The 19,812-nt window shown below is 31.5% G+C and overlaps 1 protein-coding gene across 6 annotated transcripts in view; it reads right to left on the bottom strand.

The window, feature by feature from the left end:
• The window catches only part of Orp8 (Oxysterol-binding protein-related protein 8), a 113,584-nt gene that overhangs the window by 13,876 nt on the left and 79,896 nt on the right, over positions 1 to 19,812 (bottom strand). For all 6 annotated transcript variants that reach the window (XM_067265718.1, XM_067265669.1, XM_067265959.1 and 3 more), the window contains 7 exons: positions 19,466 to 19,646; positions 14,208 to 14,304; positions 12,164 to 12,360; positions 10,061 to 10,186; positions 9,185 to 9,285; positions 8,586 to 8,771; positions 2,669 to 2,976 (listed from right to left, as the gene is read on the bottom strand). In XM_067265718.1, the coding sequence (XP_067121819.1) occupies positions 2,669 to 2,976; positions 8,586 to 8,771; positions 9,185 to 9,285; positions 10,061 to 10,186; positions 12,164 to 12,360; positions 14,208 to 14,304; positions 19,466 to 19,646 (1,196 nt within the window). The remainder of the gene's footprint in view (positions 1 to 2,668; positions 2,977 to 8,585; positions 8,772 to 9,184; positions 9,286 to 10,060; positions 10,187 to 12,163; positions 12,361 to 14,207; positions 14,305 to 19,465; positions 19,647 to 19,812) is intronic.

The following is a 19,812-nucleotide window of genomic DNA, read 5'->3' on the forward strand; positions in this document are numbered from 1 at the left end:
CTTGCTAATTTTATTTCAAATTTGGGTACAGATAAAATTTTGAAATATGTTAAACAATAGAATTATTTTAGTGTAAGTACTGTGTTATTTTCTAAGGTAATTTTTATTCTCGTGCCCTATTTTCACCCGCGTCGACCACATTTGGCGACCTCTCTACACACAACTACATGTTTTCTTGGATGAGACATATCGCATGAACACATTATTAAGGTCATCAATGATGCCAACCTGTCACTGCACAAAACTTTTGATGATAACATTTGGACTATCCGATCCTAACAAAAAAGTTTTATGACTTTTTAAAGATGTACGATTCATATTATTCACAACATGTATCTGAAATTGTTAAGTGAACTGAGTGAAGATGCATCAAAACCTACTGTGCCAGTTTATAGATGGCCCACTCAATGGGAAAGCTATGAAGCCCAAACAAAGATTTATAAAATGCTCAACACATTGATGCTGCATCATGGTATGTCAGGCCCTCCCACTGCTCAAGTAAAACAAACACTTCTGTAAAAAGCACTTGACATTAGGCTATTTTGTTTGCAGTACTTCAATTTTCATAAAAGGAATTTTCAACAGAAATTTTCTCATAATATACATCATTCTTTCAAAGAGAAGAACCTCTAATACATCTGTAGTGCAAGTTACTTGAATTTAGATTGAAAGTAGAGATTTTGAAGCTTCTCTTTCAAAGCTATCAAGTAAAGTAATTTCTTTGCCATCATTTGTAGTGCTGAGGTTGCCAATGAGTTGAGTAAATTATCTCAGAAAGATCAATTGCATTTTTATAGTGACTTACACATACGTGATATTTTTCAAATAAGTTCCAATTCACTGCAAACTGTTGAAATCATTGGCATGTCTTCAGCCATGTAAATTAGTGAAGAAAGCACTTTTAAGGACATTGTGAGCATTGCAAGATTTCTTCCATGTGACACTGTAAGGAACTGAGTCCGAACCTTATTTTTTATTTTATTATTATTTCCGTTTTATTATCTTTTTGTTTGGGGTTTATGTTTATTTAGGACGAAGGTTCCCCACCACTCTCTTGTTAGTAATGAAAAATGAAGAAAAAACAACTCACGAGAAATAAGCGCCGTAGGAAACATCTTGCGCACTTGCGCTGCCCGGCGGAAGTAACAGTCTGCAGAAAAAAAATGGGGGGGAGTCCCCACAATCACTAGTAGAGAAATACTTGATAAAATGTTGATTTTCGTTAATAAGTTTTGTTTGGAATTATTGATATTTGTACGTAGTACGTTCTAGTTGCTAATTAAATATATTTGAACTTTTGATCTGACTTGATATTTATCGTTATTATTACTAATCTTTCGGTGCACGCTTAAAAGCCCAGGCCTGGCAAACTAATCTCGAATCCGCGTAAAGTACCCGTTAGGTTAACGGAAGTTTCACCGACCGTAATTATAGTCGGTTTCCTAAGATACTAAAATTAACTACTTTACAACACTACTGAAGATATTTTGCAGGACAAGTGGCAGCTACTTCAACTTGAGAAAATTGAGTGATGAAGCAGACTCAACATATGAGAGAAAAAATTAGTACCTATTTAAATTAGTTGCCTCAGCACAGAAATTTTCACTTTCCAATTGTTCTTGATAAGAAGTTAAAAGTTATGAAAAATAGGAAAAATAAAGCAGCATAGAAAGATTTTGAAGAACAACAAAAGAAAGCCAATTATGGCAAGGAAAAGATTACAGCACTGCAGCAGAGTTAATATGTGAGACAGGCCAAATTTTATTAAAAACAGGAGGTAGCTATTTATAGCAAGAAAATGACTAAGTGCATGTGTCAAAAGTGTTTAGAAGTAAGAGGAAGCAAAAAACATTCAGAAAAATCTTAGAGACAATAAAAGATCACCAACTTTCATATTTCCAGAAGCCAAAAACTCAGAGTTTGAATTTATTGTATTTACTTATTTACATCCTTTTTGTTTTAAAGCTATATATGACATGGACTAAAGATTCTGATTATTTTGTCATTATTGCATTCACTTTTCTCATTTTTTCAGAGGGAGAAATGATACTTTGTGAGGCCTGTATATATTACTGCATACAGTAACTACTTTCTTTCTGATCACCAAACACTTATTAACTTTCTTTGAATACTCTGTTTATAAAATGTTTATTTGAACGATATTCTACCAGAAAGACAAATTGGCCATGCCGCAAACATCAACCACACTCCGAGCCTTATGCCTCACGATTTGGATCCTTCTGAGCTAAGCAAAAAGCCTCATGTTTGTACCACCACTACTACGTGATTTGATTGAACTAAAGAATCAAATAAGTGAAGGATTGGCTACTATCAAAAGGGATGTTGGTGCATGTTTGGAAAGAACTGAGACTTTTTCTTTCATGTTGCAAACGTGTAGTTGTCCAGAAATAACTTTTTAAAAAGTATCAAATCTTTTTGAAGTACATTATATATAAGGTATTCTAATGCATTATAATTTTTCTTGTTTAAAATAAGAGAGAAAAAATCTCAACATTTTCCAGAAATAGATGTAAAGCAGGAAAAGCTTGTATTAAGCTATTAATTTCATTGTCATTGTAAAAAAGAATTTAATCAAAGTTTAGAGAAGCCAATTTTTAGTAATGACAACATATTTTTAATATTAAAATACTCAATTTATTATGCTTACCATTACTTTCTGTAGAATCGCTATTCTGAATAACTTCAACATCTGGTGAAGAACTTTCACTACCATGAGATAAAACACTAGGCCTATGATGAATAACACTGTTTTCCTGTAGAAAACACTTTGACGGTCTGGAAGTAATAACGTGTTCGACCGACATGTGCAAAAGATCTTTCTTTGATGATAATTCTTCTCCGCCACTAACTATACTACTAGTTCGGACTACTGGCGTTCTGTGACGTGTTTTTGTTTGTATAATATAATTATATTCATACTGTAGCACATCGTTCCTTGGATCCCAAGGTCGAGTACTATAAAGAAATTATATATTATTTTAATAGATAAAAAATACAACTCTAATAACTAATTTAAAACAAAATATTTAAATATAATGGATTCTACAATATGATCAAAAAGTTCCTAAACTGGCTTTATGTGTGTATATATATATATATATAAATAAAACTCGTTTTAAAAAGAACAACTTACTTTACTATGGATGCAACAATAATCATATATGTAGCATCTATATTTCTAGAAAATTAGATTTGAAGCATGTGCAACATCAATTTCCATGATTTTCAATAAAAAGATTTACACAAACAATGCATATGTTGGAAATATCCCATTGAAAGCTTTTGGAGAAGTTTCAATAAAAAGAATGGCAACATTTGATTGATATAAAAGATTTAAAGAGGCACAACTAAGCTGTGGATGACCAAGACTTGGATGCCTAAAAACATTGATACAAACCAAAACTGTAAAAAATTTGATATCTGAAAATCAAAGGATAACCATCAGTTGCTGAAGAAATCAATGCAACATTCAATCATCCATGATGATTTTGGCTAAGAAAAAGAAGAGCAAACAATAGTGTTAGTCATTACCATTATTTGTTGTTTTCCATCCTCATTCACTAAGGACTGTGGATAATAAAGCAAGTTTAATTAAAAAAAACCACAAATTATGTTTTCTAAAATAGAAAAAGTGTTTATGCCTTGTTTAGCTTGTATGAAAGAGAACCCATTGAGGAAAACATAGTAATTTCCAAAATGCATCTGGGTGAAATAAAGTTTTGATTGGCTTGTATTTTTGGAGTCTGTGAATGTGATAATTCCTAGAAAATAATGGTGTTTGACTGATTGCTCTTTTTTAAAAAATCTTGATATGTAAACAAGTTTATTCTTGGCTATTGACCCATGAACATCAAATCTGCTGAAAACAATAAGATGTGGACACAGTGATAACTGGCAATGAAACCCTGGTCTGCAGGTTTATCCAGAAATATAACATTAATCAACACCAGAAGTTGATTGTGGGAATGAACCCACAACCAAGGTGTGGGCAACATGGAGTTTTTCAAGTTTCCTTCACCTAAGTAGGGCTAATTTCCCATTAATTCCTCCAAAAGGATTGTCCATGTTTTGCACTGCTTTATTCCAATACTGACAAACTTACAACCCATTTGGTTCTTTCTTTCTTTCTTAGCCACAAATAAAAATCCTGTTCTTCTTCAGCCACTTAATTCTCCAGATTTATCCTCAAATGAGTACTTCCTTTATCTTTTAGCATCATCTTTAATATGAAGATGCTCAAACAAAAATTTCTGAAAGTTTTAAGAAGCCTGCAAGAGAATCTTTCTGCAAGTTTTCAGAATTGGGGAAAAAAATTTTGATATAGGAAAATCCTATTTCCTAAACTGTCAACTTAACCGTATTAATAAAAAAAAATTAAAGTGCATAGTCTGAGAACTTTTTGATTGTATCCTGTATATATATTTATTTAAAGTTTGTGAATATTTTACATAAGTTAGAATTTGGTCTATATAAATAATCAGTAATAATCTTCAATAGTTAGTATAAAAACTATGGTATAGATACATTGGCAGTTTGCACACAAACCCACTATTAATACATATTAACATAAGTTAGATTTGGTCTGATATAAATATCAGTAATAACCAATAGTTAGTATAAAAACTATGGTATAGATACATTGGCAGTTTGCACACAAACCACACTATAAATACATATCTCAGACATACAACCAGCTGTGGGAAGATTTAATATCAGTAAATGACACCAATGAAACCTTAAATTAAACCAGCAAATATATTTTAATATAAATGTGCTATGACAAGTGCTTTTGATCCTAAGTGGGATCAGCTTCAGGTCAAAACATTCAATAAAAAATTAGAATACTACTAGAACAATTTTAAAATTGCTGGAAGGATTAAATATATTCAAATAAATATAAAAATCATGTCTGTGTGTTAACATTAACACTGAAAATTAAAATTAATAACAACATTATTAACATAAGATTTGTAACAAAGATGTTTGCCAAAATTTCTTAACAGAAATATTTGATTTTTATTTCTTATTAATGTTGTCAGGATGGATCTGATTGGTGCAAAAGGTGCATCTAATGAGACTGGCCTTCTGTAGTTTAGCTCCCATGCCAGTTTCAGAAATGCACCTTTCATTCTGATCAGATCAAAATTTTGGAAGCTCTTGAAATTTGTGAAGCCAAGCTAAAGGAGGAATGTATCAACTTTAAGGAGGAGACAAACATCTCACATGATTGGAAGTCCTTTTTTTGATAATCCCAACAACATTAACAGAAATATTTGATTTTTATTTATTATTAAGATTTCTAACAAAGATATTCCCCAAAATTTTTATGTTGTTAATGTTATCACTTAAAAATAAAAATTAACAAATAGATGTGATTTTTTTTATACTTGTTTGAATATTTAATTGTTCCAGCAGCATTCTAATTTTTTATCAAATGTTTTGACCTGAAACAGATCCCAATTAGGATCAAAAGTGCTTGTCATAGCACATAAAATTTATATTAAAATATATTTGCTGATTTAAAGCTTTTGTTGGTGTCACATACCTCAGACAGTTGTAGAAAACAACATACACAAAATATACTATGAATCAAACCATACTTTAAGATAGCAATATATAAGTCAAAATTTTACTTTGCTATGAGTTTGAAGAAATCACTTTTATTTTCTATCCTGGTTAAACACTTTGAGATGTCTTCATCTCATCTTCAATTGGTTGAAACCATTCCAGTATTTGATTTTAGACATGAAATGGTTTCAAAAACTTTAAATGTTCAAATTTGTTATGGCAATAGGAGAACATGTCATCCATGTTTTACACAGATTTTTAAAAACATTCCATATTTAACTCAAATCAAATACTGGAATGGTTTCCTCTGAAGATGAGATGAAGACATCCCAAAAAGCATTTAAACTGGGATAGAGAAGAAAAGTGATTTCCTCAAACTGAAAGTGAGGTAAAATTATTGACTCCATAATTTTTAATAAATCAAAAAGTCGGGGAAAAAAATTGTATTGCAACAAATCAGACACCACATACATTATAGACACCCATACACTGATAAAATCAGCAATATTCAGAACTGAACCCAAAGTAAACCATTTGTGGAGAATGGATAAGGACTACTAGCATAATAAGTACCTTTTTTGCATAGACATTATACCATATACACTGTACGAAAGTAGGAAACAAAGGCTTCACAAGAGCATCATACATCACAATACAATAGGCTGCCCATACTAAACACATGTCACATAAGCAAAATAATAAGTTGTTCTATAGTTATACTTTGACTTTGGTACACAGTATTCTCCCCAGAATTATTTTTTGCTAAGTGGTCAATAAAGATGCCAGGTAGACTTCTCTCATATAAATAACCTTATTCTAACTTGAGCAACGTTATTGACAACAGCTTTGAAGTCCCAGTTTGAAATTGTCAGTGGCTTAATTGTGATAAAAGAAAGCCCTGTTGTTTTGGAATTATCAAAAATTAATAAATATTTATGAAAATTTTTTCTTGTCCATGTGAACGCCTAGAAATATTTTTTTATATCAAGTTTAAAGAATGTATTTCAAAGTTGCATTCTAAAAAAAAGTATCCATCATATCGGGATTTTGCATATTTTCACTTGTCTACAGTAAATAAATAATTTAGATATATTCACATACAGGTGTTAATTGATCTGTTGGAAAGAACATCTATTTGTTTAAATTTTGAATGTATTCTGGTAAACATACACTCCAAGAACACAAAAAAAGGCACATCTTTTGTTCATACTTCTCATTCGTGAAGTTTGCCAGCCAGGTAGCCAGAAAAATCATCAGGGAAAACACTGGTATACAAGCCAAATAGGATTCACTCCACCAACACCATTAAAGGAGTGATATACAGGGTGGACCAAAAAGAATACTAAATATATCAGTTTGAAATATGTATAAACTATCGATAGTAGCGGTGTGCTGCGGGTATTGGAGGAACGAGTGCATTGTCTAGTTTGTGTCCATGTCCACCAGATGTCAGTTGTGCTTGGTTACAATGACGTATTTACAGTTGTTGTAAAATGGCTACGCCACAGCACAAAAGCTTTTGTATTCTTGAGCTTGCGAAGTGTAATTCCGTGATTACAGTGCAAAGACGTTTCCGGTTGAGGTACCAAATTGATCCAACATTCGCAGATGGTACCGTCAGTTTGTTGACACAGGTTGTGTATGTAAAGGAAAGAGTCCTGGCCGCCCTCGTGTATCTGAAGAAAATGTCGCACGGATTCAAGCTGCTTACCAACGTAGCCCTTCAAAATCAACACGTCGTGCCAGTCGGGAATTGCAGCTGCCTAAAACAACAGTTTGGCGTGTTTTGAGACGCAGGTTAGTTATGAAGCCGTACAAGTTACAGCTGTTACAGGCTCTGAATAATGATGACAAACATAAACGTGTGGAATTTACTGGCCAGATTCAGGATGTTATTGACAACGATAACAATTTCTCAGAACGGATCGTGTTCAGTGATGAAGCATGTTTTCACCTTAGTGGGAAGGTGAACAAACAGAATGTTAGAATTTGGGGCCTACAGAACCCACATGCGCCAATCGAACATTGTCGAGATTCACCTAAAGTGAATGTGTTTTGTGCTATATCCTGCTCATCTGTTTACGGCCCTTTTTTCTTTGATGGAAACACGGTTAACGGTCCGCAGTATCTTCATATGTTGCAAAACTGGTTGTTTCCGAGGCTGAACAAGGACAACCTCATTTTTCAACAAGACGGGGCACCCCCTCACTGGAATCGTCAAGTTCGTCAGTTTCTGAATGAAACTCTTCCGAACCGTTGGATTGGACGTCAAGGAGCTGACGATTTAGCACTTTTCAGCTGGCCTCCACGGTCACTGGATTTGACGCCGTGTGATTTCTTCCTGTGGGGTTTCATCAAGGACACCGTCTATGTTCCTCCACTACCACAGAACCTCGATGAGTTGAAGAACCGGATCCGTACTGCCATTACATCAGTGACACCGGACATGCTTAGTCGAGTATGGCAGGAATTTGAGTATCGGTGTGATATTGTTCGTGTCGCTGGTGGAGGACATATTGAACACCTGTAATCTAAACTAGAGAGTTTCATAAATTGTGTCCCAAGTTCCATAGTTGTATGTCTTACAGTTTATTAAATATATCAGTTTGAAATACGTATATTCTTTTTGGTCCACCCTGTATATTCATTACAATATTCTAAATTCAATGTATAGAATGCTTACTGCTAATTGTGTAGTGTGAAGGTTGCATGTGATGTAGAAATACATCAACTGATATCAAATATGTTGATTAATTGAAAAACTGACAATAAAGACCATTTATCTATAACTTTTAAAACCTGTGCTTTTTCTATTATTACTAATAACACATTATACATAACTGAAGACAGGGGAAGATGAAATGTAAAAGTAAGAAAGCAACACATTTTTTGGAGAAAATGTTCCAATAAAGTTATAATTTCAGACCAATATTCAAAGATACTATTCTACAGACCAATTCTAAGATACAGATGTATATTAAGAAAAATCAACTTACTCAGCATGTTTATATATCCAACCACCAATAAGTAAATCTAAAAGGAATAATTTAGGTGTCCATTTTTCTAATTTTATTTGCCTTTCTTTGGCAGCTTTCCTCTGTGCTTCTTCCAAAATTGTTTTTTCTTCCGTAGCTGCTATTTGATCGCCACGTAAAATAGCTGCAGATACGTGCTGCCATAATCTAAATAAAATATTTTATTTCTAGATTAGCTTAATATTGCAGAATTATGTAAATAATGATTCTGAGAGTTGCTAGTTTTTATTTGTTAAAATTTTATTATTTAATTTAATAATAATCTTTACATAAAACACTGTCAATTTTCTTATTTCATTATTTCTCACAATGAAGTGTACAAAAAGCCTTGTGTCATTTATATTACACTTAATTTCTGAAAACTTTGATTATTTCTCATGGTGGTCAACTTTGAAGGAGATAAAACTTCTAAAGTCCAAATAAATCAAAAAACAAAGCAAAAAATTGATTGTGTAATGTTTATATAGCATTGGAACAATTCTGATAAAATTATAAATAGTCTATATTTAATGTAGAATAACACTAAAATCCTAAGAAATGTTCTAAAAATAAATAATTACCTTTCAGATTCAAATTCTTCTTGATAAACAACAGGCACTGTGTATCTTTTTAATCTCGAAGCTCTTATTTCAGAATTTGGATTCCAAAAAAGTCTTTCTTCCTAAATAAGCAGTATTACTTTAGAACTGAATACTTAACATAATGAAAAATTGAGTAAATCTAATATAAAATATTTTAAATATGTTTATAAGTTAATGGATATTTTTGTTGTTGGCATTCTGTAACAAGACATCTGTCAATATGGCAGCAATAGCTTCATTTTATTGCTATCTTCAGTGGGCCTGCGACACTGCCATAAATGATCTCAATATGCTTTTTAAAATACCAGTTGCACGAGGAAGAAATGCTTGAGAGTGCTACATCCTACCATCATTAGATGAATAGATGTCTTTTGCCAAAGATGATGAAATAACACGAATCCTCAGCAAAAGGAAATGCTTAAATTCTAATTAACTTTTTTTCCAAATGCTTCAATATCTATTGAAAAAATAATCAGCAACTTGATATCTTATATGTTATCTCTGTAATCTTTCTATGATCTACAAGGGAACAAAGTTATTTATTACCTTGTAGACTATAAAAACTTTATTATTACTAATAAAGAAATATGAAAAACTTAATAGACAAATTTTGTTGAAATTTAGAAATTTGCTTCTTTTATTAATATTTCTGCTGTTATTTTATTTTAAACGTCAGTTATTCTATTTGTTATAAGAAATGAAAGTATAAATTATAAGAGTATAAAAACTGAGGTCTGTAGTAGAAAGTTCTTATTTTTCAAAAAATAAAAAAATGCACACACGTAAACAGTTATTAATGTTATGTCTTAGATGATGATAAAATTTTAAAATTAAGAAAGGTATATAAATACTAACCCCTGTCCTTTTATCACGAAAATAGATTTCGTTGTCCCAATGACCTTCGATAGTTGCCAGAGTCTCTTTTCCTAATTTTATCTTCCCCGTGATCAAATTGCAGAGTTCAGAACCTCCAAAAATTGGCTATTATTTAAAAAATGAAAAAAATTTTTAAATAATTATAATTAAAACTTAGGACATTTTCTTGTGGGGAAACATTTAAGTTTTTGTTTAATGACTAAATTCCATTTAATAATCATTAGATGACAACTTTGATATACCGTATTTTACGGACTATAAGACGCATTTTTTTCTTCGAAAAATTGCCTCCAAAATTCAGGTGCGTCTTATAGTCCGTAGCGTCTTATAGGTATTTGTTTTTTTTAAAACTGCTTAAAAATTAAGGTGCATCTTATAGTCCGTAAAATACGGTATTATTTCATTAAATAAATTTTATAATACATTAAAATACTTATAATAATTTTGCAGTATTTGAAAATATAAACAGACAAATGATTTCTTAAACCAAAGTTGTCCAACTCATATATTCTAATGGAAAATTTAACAATATTTATTTTTACTGTAATTTTCATGCTTATAAGAAAATTATTTTTTAAATGTACAGTAGACCCCCCATAACACGAGTCACTTAAATACATGAGCCAATCACAGCCTGGTATGTGTGCAGTTTAGTGGCTACGGCTGTTTGAAAGGTTTTCTTCCATAAAATTAATCGATTCTAGACTAATTTGACTCAACATTTCCAAATCACATATAATTTTTTGCGAATAATCCATATAAACTATGCTATAAACAAAAAATTGTAAGATTACTTACCAAGTGTGCACCGTTCGACGACGCCATTGTTTAAGCTTGTTTTCGTCACAGAGCGGCTCATCGAACGGCAGGCACGTGTTTCCTGATCAGCAAATTTTTTGCAGAAAAATAACTTAACTTTGGAGACGTCATTAATAAAAATATAATTTTTATGGCCGTTAAATAATAAATGGTTTTTAGTGGGTCCGCTGCTTGTTTAAACTCAATGGTTTGTGCAATGTCCGCTATTGGTCCAGATTTGACCAATCCTGTCGCAACACAAGTCGGCAATGACATTTTACCATGTTATACGAGTCTCTTTTAGCATGTTATATGAACACAATCGCAATTTTTTGCTGTGTTATACGAATCTGTCTTATATGAACCGTGTTATAGGGGGGTCTACTGTATATTATTGTTTTCAATATGTTTAGTATATGTATTTTAATTTAAAAGTTTGATTATATTTTTTGACTGAATTAATGATAGAATTAAGGCTGCTGAAAAATTATTATATAAATTATATCAATAGTAAAATTATAGCTCAGGAAATCACACCAATCCTTATATCTATTATTTTTCTTGAATCCATTTTTTGTGCTAAGTATAAAAATTATAAATTATTGTAGATCATAATAAATGCAATTCTCTCTGATTACAGAAAACATTTTCTATTCATTAAGACACATTTTCAAATATTGCACAGTAATACAATTTCCAGCATTATTCTACCAGGTTGGCTGGATGAAGTTTCTCCCAATAGATCTGAAGAGAAAGAATACAGAAAAGAATATAGAGATCTTCCAGTTTTTGCATTTCTCTCTCCACAGTTATTTGCAGGATTCTCTCTATTAATCCTTTGAACACAATCAAATGACTTTTTTCTCTTTAATAGTATCCTCCATCCTTCTCATTCTCTTCTTTAGATCTCTCCATTTCTAATTTTGTTCCTTGTGCCTATTGCACTTCTCTTAGAAATTTCATCCCCATAGTCCAAGTCCTTTACACTGGATGCTACTTAATTACTTTAGTACTCTTCATATAATATTCTCTTTCACGTAACAGCTTCCATAATTTTCTCAGTTACTGAGTAATTAGCCTAATATAGTTTGTTATGCATAGTAGGATGTTTTCACTCATACTGTATTTTTAATAAAAATTCAGTTTAATTATAGTTTAATTTAGCCTCACAACTAATTCTTAAGGCTAAAATAATCTCAATTTATCTATTGAAGAAAATGATTTCAATTTTTAAAATCAGTTTATATAATTTTAATTATGATCTTAATACATAACAACACTTACCCTTAATTTAAATTCAAGTTCAGTACTATACCCAGTTTTCTCACAACAGATGTTAACTTTTCCTCCAAGTTCCATTGTTAAAGTTCCCATGAGAATTCCTTTACAGTGAGCATAAGGCATCGTGAGCGTATAATCTTCACCTCTAGTTAACAATGATAACCTCGCTGTTCCATCTAATATTGCCGATAACGAATTTCCTTAAATAAATTTAATTAAAACCTAGATGAGATTTTATAAACAACAACAAATATTTAACTTACAGTATTTATTTAGCATACCAAAAAAATTTTTTAAATTGTATTGAAATTAATCTTTTATAATCTTTTCCAACTAAGCCTTGTATGAAAAATATATTTTAATAAAAAAAAAAGAATTAATTACACATCTAATGACCTACAGAAATATTAAATGTATGTTCACATTCAAAAGTTAATTTAATTAGACTGGATAAGCAGAGTCATAGAAGTATTTAAGTTTTAGTATTTTTTCTTGAATCTTGGAAACTAAGCATAGAATAACCAAATCTAACTTAACCATACTAAATTCATAAAATAAAATCTATTTTGTTATTAATATGAATAAACCTCCTTGCAATGTATAATTTTGAATTAATTATAAATAAAAGCAAAGATTAAAATATTTAGCTTAAATAAACAAAAGACAAAATTAGAAAGTTTGGTTGTTAAATTAATGTAAGCGTATTCGACAAAATCTAAATAAAGTAAAAAAAGTCTACTTTTACTCTGCACAAAGTTTACTACAGCATGCCAATGACACAAAACATCAACAATTCCAATTTACATATCCCAAAATACCTGCATATTATTGTTTTAAAATACAAATATAATTAAACTAATTTTTCAAGAACATCATCATATGCTTATTTATGTGTTTTACTTTACATGCTTTCTATGTCTGTTTTTAGTGATTTAAATAATTGTATCATTAACAGTTGACGACTATAACTTGTATTGACTAAACAAAAAATACAATAAACTTTGAAATTTGTTTACTGCCATTCAAAATATTGTCATTCCTTCTTTTTTTTAAATAAAAACAAAAAACAGCATCTGCATTTTGGTACAATATTGGCAATTGTTGCAAACAAAATTTTGATGTCCAAACTCTTCTGCTTGTGCTTGTACTATTGGTTCCTCAATTGGAAATCTGGTACTTCTTTAAACTTGAAACAATTATATTAATCCTTTGTCAACCACATTTTTTAATCCATGCTCTAACTCTCAGATAATTTCAATTTTTTCACAAATCAAAAAACCCTTTTAAAGTCATAGAACCCTTTTAAACAGCTTTGATAACTCAATAGATGGTTCACTCAAGCGATACTGGTTTCCCCACTCATTAAGAACTCTAAGACAGGACATCTTTTCAATTGGTGAGTCAGCTCATTTGATTATTTACAAATACATCCAGTCATAACTGAAACAAACAGATGTGCTCACAATAACTGAACTCATCATAATTGAGGCAAAATGTATTAAAATATTAATCTGTTACATCAAAATCTTTAATGTAATTATTGTATCAATAGTAAAGTTACTCAAATGCATATTATTAATACAGTAGAATCCATTCATTGTAAAATTACTTTGGGACTTGTCTACACTGGAAACATAATTAAATAAATCAGTCATTGTAGTCAACCTTAAATGACAATAATTCTTTTAACTATACATAGTTCCATTTCTATTAATTATAATTAATAGAAATGGAACTATCATTGAACTTTCAGTATTGCTTGCCTGCTACTGTCTTTAGCAACAGCTAATGTAAACTGAAAAAAGAAATTCCAGCAAATAATAATTAAAATTATTAACATTTAAAGCACTAGTTAATGCTAATAAAAAGCAGTTTAAAAATGTCTATGCTATTTAGCCAAAAATAAGTGTATTTTAAACATTATTAACTTGGATTGTCCCAAAATAACAAAGAGACAAGTATCAATAAACATAATTACAAATGACTACCCCACAGTAGACTCCACTTAATGTAAAGAAATTTTTAAATATTTATAAAAAGTATTTACCATAAAATTTTGATTTTGCAAGTATACTACCGCAAATACAGAAACCATCTTGACGATTAGTCACATAAAATGCTGAAACGGGAGGATGATGTGAAACCTGAAATAAATTCATTCTTATTATTATTAACTGAAAATTTGTCAAATTATTTTTCCATCTTTCAATCAATTTGAGAAATTATCAGAGATACTTTATGCAACAACCTAATAAAATTCAAAGTATGATTGTAATTTCTGTCATTATTTTGTGCACTTATCTTTGATGTGTTTTTGAACTGTGCTGTTATATTGGTTACAAACTATCTCTAAGTGTCTTTATAACACCATGCCCTTTTCAAAAAAAAAAAAATAATAATAAATAAATAAATGTAAACTTCAAATTTTTAACGCTTAAACTCCATCAACTTCAATGTTTATCTAAGACATTGCATGTTCTGAGTTTCAAAAGGGCAATAATGTGACTGCAGCTACAAAAGGCATTAGAGGAGGACATTCTAGACATTAGGATGGTTCAAAAATATTCTCCAAATTTTGAGCTGGAAAGGACCCTGCAAACCTTATAGAAAATGAGTCCCAGTGAATTTGGCTAAATCTTTGGTATTTTTAAGTTCTATTGTTCCCAATCAAAAGTCTCTGTAAACACAAATTGAAAAGATTGAGTTTTTGTGTTACAAAGCACTCCAACTCAAAAATATCTCCAAACAGAGTTCCTTTTTCATTATCATCAAGTTTCAGTAGAGTGATATCTACTAGCATGGTATAAACCTAAATGGCACAAGAATCACAGTTGTGTGTATTGCATAATGAGTTTCTCCAGAGAAATCTAGGTAACATGCTGAACATTTGAAAACATATCAATTTATATTTTGAACCAGAAAGATTTAGGTCTTCAAAACACATATGCAAATCATATTTTTGCATCTTAGACACTAACTCAAAAACTGTCCCTTTTTTGATTTTGTACCTGTGGAGACTTTTGATCAAGACCAGAACTACAAAACATCAAATATTCAGCAAAAACCACCAGAACCATTTCTCAATGTTTGTGCGAGGTCCTCTAAAATCTTGAGTGCCTGTCGATATGCAGCTCATCTTAAAGTATTGGCCTGAAAACAGGTGGGGAAGACCCCCATCTGTTTCCAGGTCCAGTATCCACCAAAGAAAAAATGCTCTGTATTGATATCTGGTGAGTTCCACCTCCTGATGTAAATTGTGACCAATATTCACAAAAACATCAAAAATCAAGGAAAATGACTAGTTTTAGCCAATCAAAACAGTATTGTCTTTGAACACAACAATGCCCTACTATATATCATACTCAAGACCAAGCAATAACTAAACAAGCTGAGTTACAAAGGTCTTTCACCATCTATCTTACTCCCGCAATGTTGCGCCATCACGGTATTACCTATTTTTTGAAAGAAAAATTTTAAAATAATTATGACATGAATAATATACTGTCAGAATTCTTCTGACAAATATATGAAAACTTTTCATATCTAGAGTAACGAGCTGCCCATTAAATGGATAAAAGTCATGCATAATAATGGCCAGTATGTTGCCAGTTAAATAAATTACATCAATATCGATTTTAATTTTATTCAAAAATAACACAGAATTTATGTAATAACTTAGTTTATGTATTCATAGTTTATTACTATAAATTTCCAAAGATGAATTATAATAGTTTGTTTCAAAGAATTGATTTTTTTTATCATAGAAGTAATAATAATAATTATTATTTTAGGTTTAGTGAATTATACTCAGTTGACACCATTGACACCACTATGCCAGACCAGAGTCAAGGCATAGCAACCAAAACAAGACAAAAATTAAACAAGGTGTGATTTATATGTTTCTATTCAATTGTAATGTTCCCAGGCTTTTGTGTAGTGTGTATGGTATGACACCTGTAGAGGAGAGAATGACAGGTACCGTACAGTAAGCATCTTAACCATCCTCCATAGATGCCTTATTTCCTGGGTGAGTTCCGTGTACTTGCTGATTTTTTAGTGTATGTGTTTTGTACATTGAGTGTGTTTGGAATGGATATGTCAATGAGTGTGATGTCAAGTCTGTGTGATAAATTGTTTTATCTGTGATTATGGTTATGTCATAGTACATTTTGTGCATATTGTTTCCAATACTGTCTGTGGGATGTATTTGTACTATGGTTCGTGGATGTCTAATAATTTCTGTTTGTTTGTAAGCTCTTGGTGTATTAGATTAATTACATAGACATAATCAAATAGCAAATATGTCTGTGCCAAGAGCTTGCGAACAAACGTGGTGTGTTGTATAGTTTCTGGCATGATATGACATTTTCTGCATGTGTCATTTGTGTGTTGTATCTTTGAGTCTATGTTTTCTGTAGTTTTTAGTATTTATGACCTGATCCTGTATAGAAATCAAACCCTTCTGGCTCCCCAAGAGGCATCCCCAAGCTAACCAGCTGTTTGATGCAGTTTTGTCAACAAAATCCTGGGCTAGATCTTAGGGATGCCTGCCATAGAGCACCTTTTGAACCCATGATTGCTTAATGGTGTCTATGCCTTTTATATGTTGTGAGTATAAGTTTAATGATGTGTTATTTGAGTCTGCTAGAGTTACTGCTTTATGTAACTGTGATGTTTCTTGTAGAAAAATCCTTGCAGTGTCTGTATTTGTAGTAAGGGTTTACTATGTCAATCAGGCCACATCCACCATCTTTATGTAGAAGGATTAATCTTTCCATGGCTGACTTAGGATGATGATGTTTATGCTTAGTAAGTGTTGGTCTTGTTTTCTTTTGCAGTTGTTCAAGATCTATGTGAGTACAATGTATAACTCCAAAAGAATATGAGTACTGGGACAACATATGTGTTTATTACTTTAACTGTGTGTTTTGCATTTAACTGTGTTCTGTGTATAGTGTTTAACCTACTTTAGGATTCCAACAGGCTAAACTAACAGAACATAAACAAATAAAGCAAAAATTAATTAAAGAATACCAAATATTGAATCCATGGAAGAGGGCAAGTTCTACAAATAACATTTCCATTTCCAAGTGCAAAATCTCCTTTCTTCAGAAATCCTTTTTCGACATGAAGTGTTTTACATTTGTCTAGGCCAAACTCCATTTGTATGTCCTTGGTGTACGAATGTGCAATTTGTAGGAGTTATGAAATTGTTTTTGTTTGGATGCATAAAGTTGTCCGCATACATGAGATGTGACAGTGTAAACTGTTGTTTCTTCATGTCTGATATTGTAACCACATTGCATGTTGTTTAACATGTTAGATATTGGGTTCAGGGTTAAGAAGAACCAGAGAGGACTCAGAGAATCTCCTTGACAAATTCTTCACCTAATGAATATTTGGTTTGTTTGTATAGAAGTGTTATGAATCCTGAGATGTAGTGTTGTTCTCCAGTGCTGCATAGTGTTTTGGAAGAATGCAATGAGTGATGGATGTATTTTGTACATGTGTAGAATATGTAGCAGCCAACTGTGTGGAACACTGTCAAATGCTTTTCTGTAGTCTATATATGCCATGTGTATGTTTCTGTGTTGTTTGTGTGCTTGCTATAGAATGACTGAACCTATGAGTAACTGTTCTTTGCATCCCGTGATTTCTACAGCAAGTTTTTTGTTGTTCCATAAGAATGTTGTGTTCTTCAACATGTTTGTATATTTTGTTTGCGATACAGGCTGTTAATAATTTGTAGTGTGTTGAAAGACATGTAATTGGTCTGTATTATGTGGGATCTGTGGTACTATTGTTTTTAGGTTCGTGTGGGTGATGCCCCAAGTAAGAAATTTTGGCATGTCTTGTGGATTGATGAGAATATGTGCATTAGGTGTTTAGCTATTCCTGATGCAGTGATGTGAACTTTTTGTACCAGAAATTGTAAATGTTGTTTACATCAGGTAACTTCCAGTTGTGTATTCTGTTAACAGTGTATTGGATTTCATGTACGTTTATTTCAGCACAGGGCATAGTTGTATGTTGTACAAGTTTTTGTTCTCCTTAATCCAGCCTGTATCAGCATTGTGTGACAGCACTGGACCAAAGAGAAGACCAATAAGTTGTGAGTTCTTCTGTTTGGTGTGCCACTGTGCTGCATATCAGTGTTTTTCATTGTTCATAAATAATTTATTTTGTTGTTTCTGTAGCAAATATGTTTTGTATCATTTGAGTCTACATATTTTACATTGGCTGCAAGTTTGTTTTAGTGTATCAGTCTGTAATGTGTGTGTTTTGATTTTGAAAATGTTTTTGAGTTGTTTCTTTAATTTGGGTGTTATGTTGTTTTTAGTGTATTGTGTCAGCCTACCTAATTGCTGTCTAATGTCATTTATTTGTGTTTCTATTCTTCTCTGCCAGGCAGGCTTGTGATAGAATTTTGTTTTCTGTGTATTTGTCTGTGATTGTACTTTCAGTCCATGGTATGTCACTACTGTGACTGCCCCAGCATAAACTAATGTATGAATGTCTGAGTGTGTAAAAATTTAGTGAATATAGTGGTAGTAGGTGAGTGTTTACATAATCTAGTGTTTTTTCTACTACCCTGATTTTTGTTATTCATGGCCTTTGTGTGGAATCTGTGCCTGTATATTTAGTGAGTTTTTCCTGAAATAAAAGTGAGAGGGTAGTAACTAAATCTATATCATCAGTGGTAGTTGTGTGTGTGTGTGTGTGCGTGTGTGTGTGTGTGCGCGCTATTATCAGTGCTTGTTGCTGGATTATCCTGAAGGTTACAAGATCTTCATTAATGTTAAATGTTTCTGTCTGTTTCTGGTTACTGCCATGATAAATAGCTCCACAGAATGTGGATGTGTCACTCTTAGCTTCATTTCTCCCCATAGACCTTACTGGCCCAGGAGCTTGTGCTCCAGTCTGCATTTCTCTATGGTTATTAATAATAATTCCCTGTGTTGTTGTTATTATTATTATTATTATTAGTTCTCTTCAGCAAAATTTATGCTTATCACTACAGGTATTATTATTAAATTACCTATTTTTGTTTAAATTATGTAAAAAAACATGTGGAATATTTATTATTGAAATCTGATATTAAAAAGTTTAATGAAATTTTAAAAATACTCATAAAATGAGAAATTCAACATCAATAATTAATATAAACTTATTTTCATCAGAGGAAAGAATACATATCAAACTCAATGGCCAAATATTTTCACAGTTCAAAGGATATCTCAACAGTGAAAAACCTGTCAACTATAATGCATTATTACAGAAATAATGGAAAAATATTAATTTTACCTGTTCAGCTATATAAAATGTCCTGCTTCCTGTGTTAGGATGTTTCCAGTAACATCTAAATGTTTCTCCTAAGATAGGATTATAAGGTTTCTTTAAACCTTTGGGCTTTTTATAAAAACCCGATAAATACCATTGTACTACTGTTTTCATTCTTGTAAAGGGATCATCTTCCAAGACTGCCCTATTAAAAAATAACTAATTTACCTACAAAGAGCAAATTAATTTTCAAATAGTTATTTATAATTTTAGAAATCACAGAAAATGTTTTGATTTCATTTATTATTTCATTACATCTAAATCACATGTAAATCTTTTGTATAACATAGTGATGCTCAAACTTTTCAATT

The sequence above is a fragment of the Centruroides vittatus genome, unplaced genomic scaffold, assembly GCF_030686945.1.
Source record: "Centruroides vittatus isolate TY-2023 unplaced genomic scaffold, ASM3068694v2 contig_10, whole genome shotgun sequence".
NCBI classification, from domain to species: Eukaryota; Metazoa; Arthropoda; class Arachnida; order Scorpiones; family Buthidae; genus Centruroides; species Centruroides vittatus.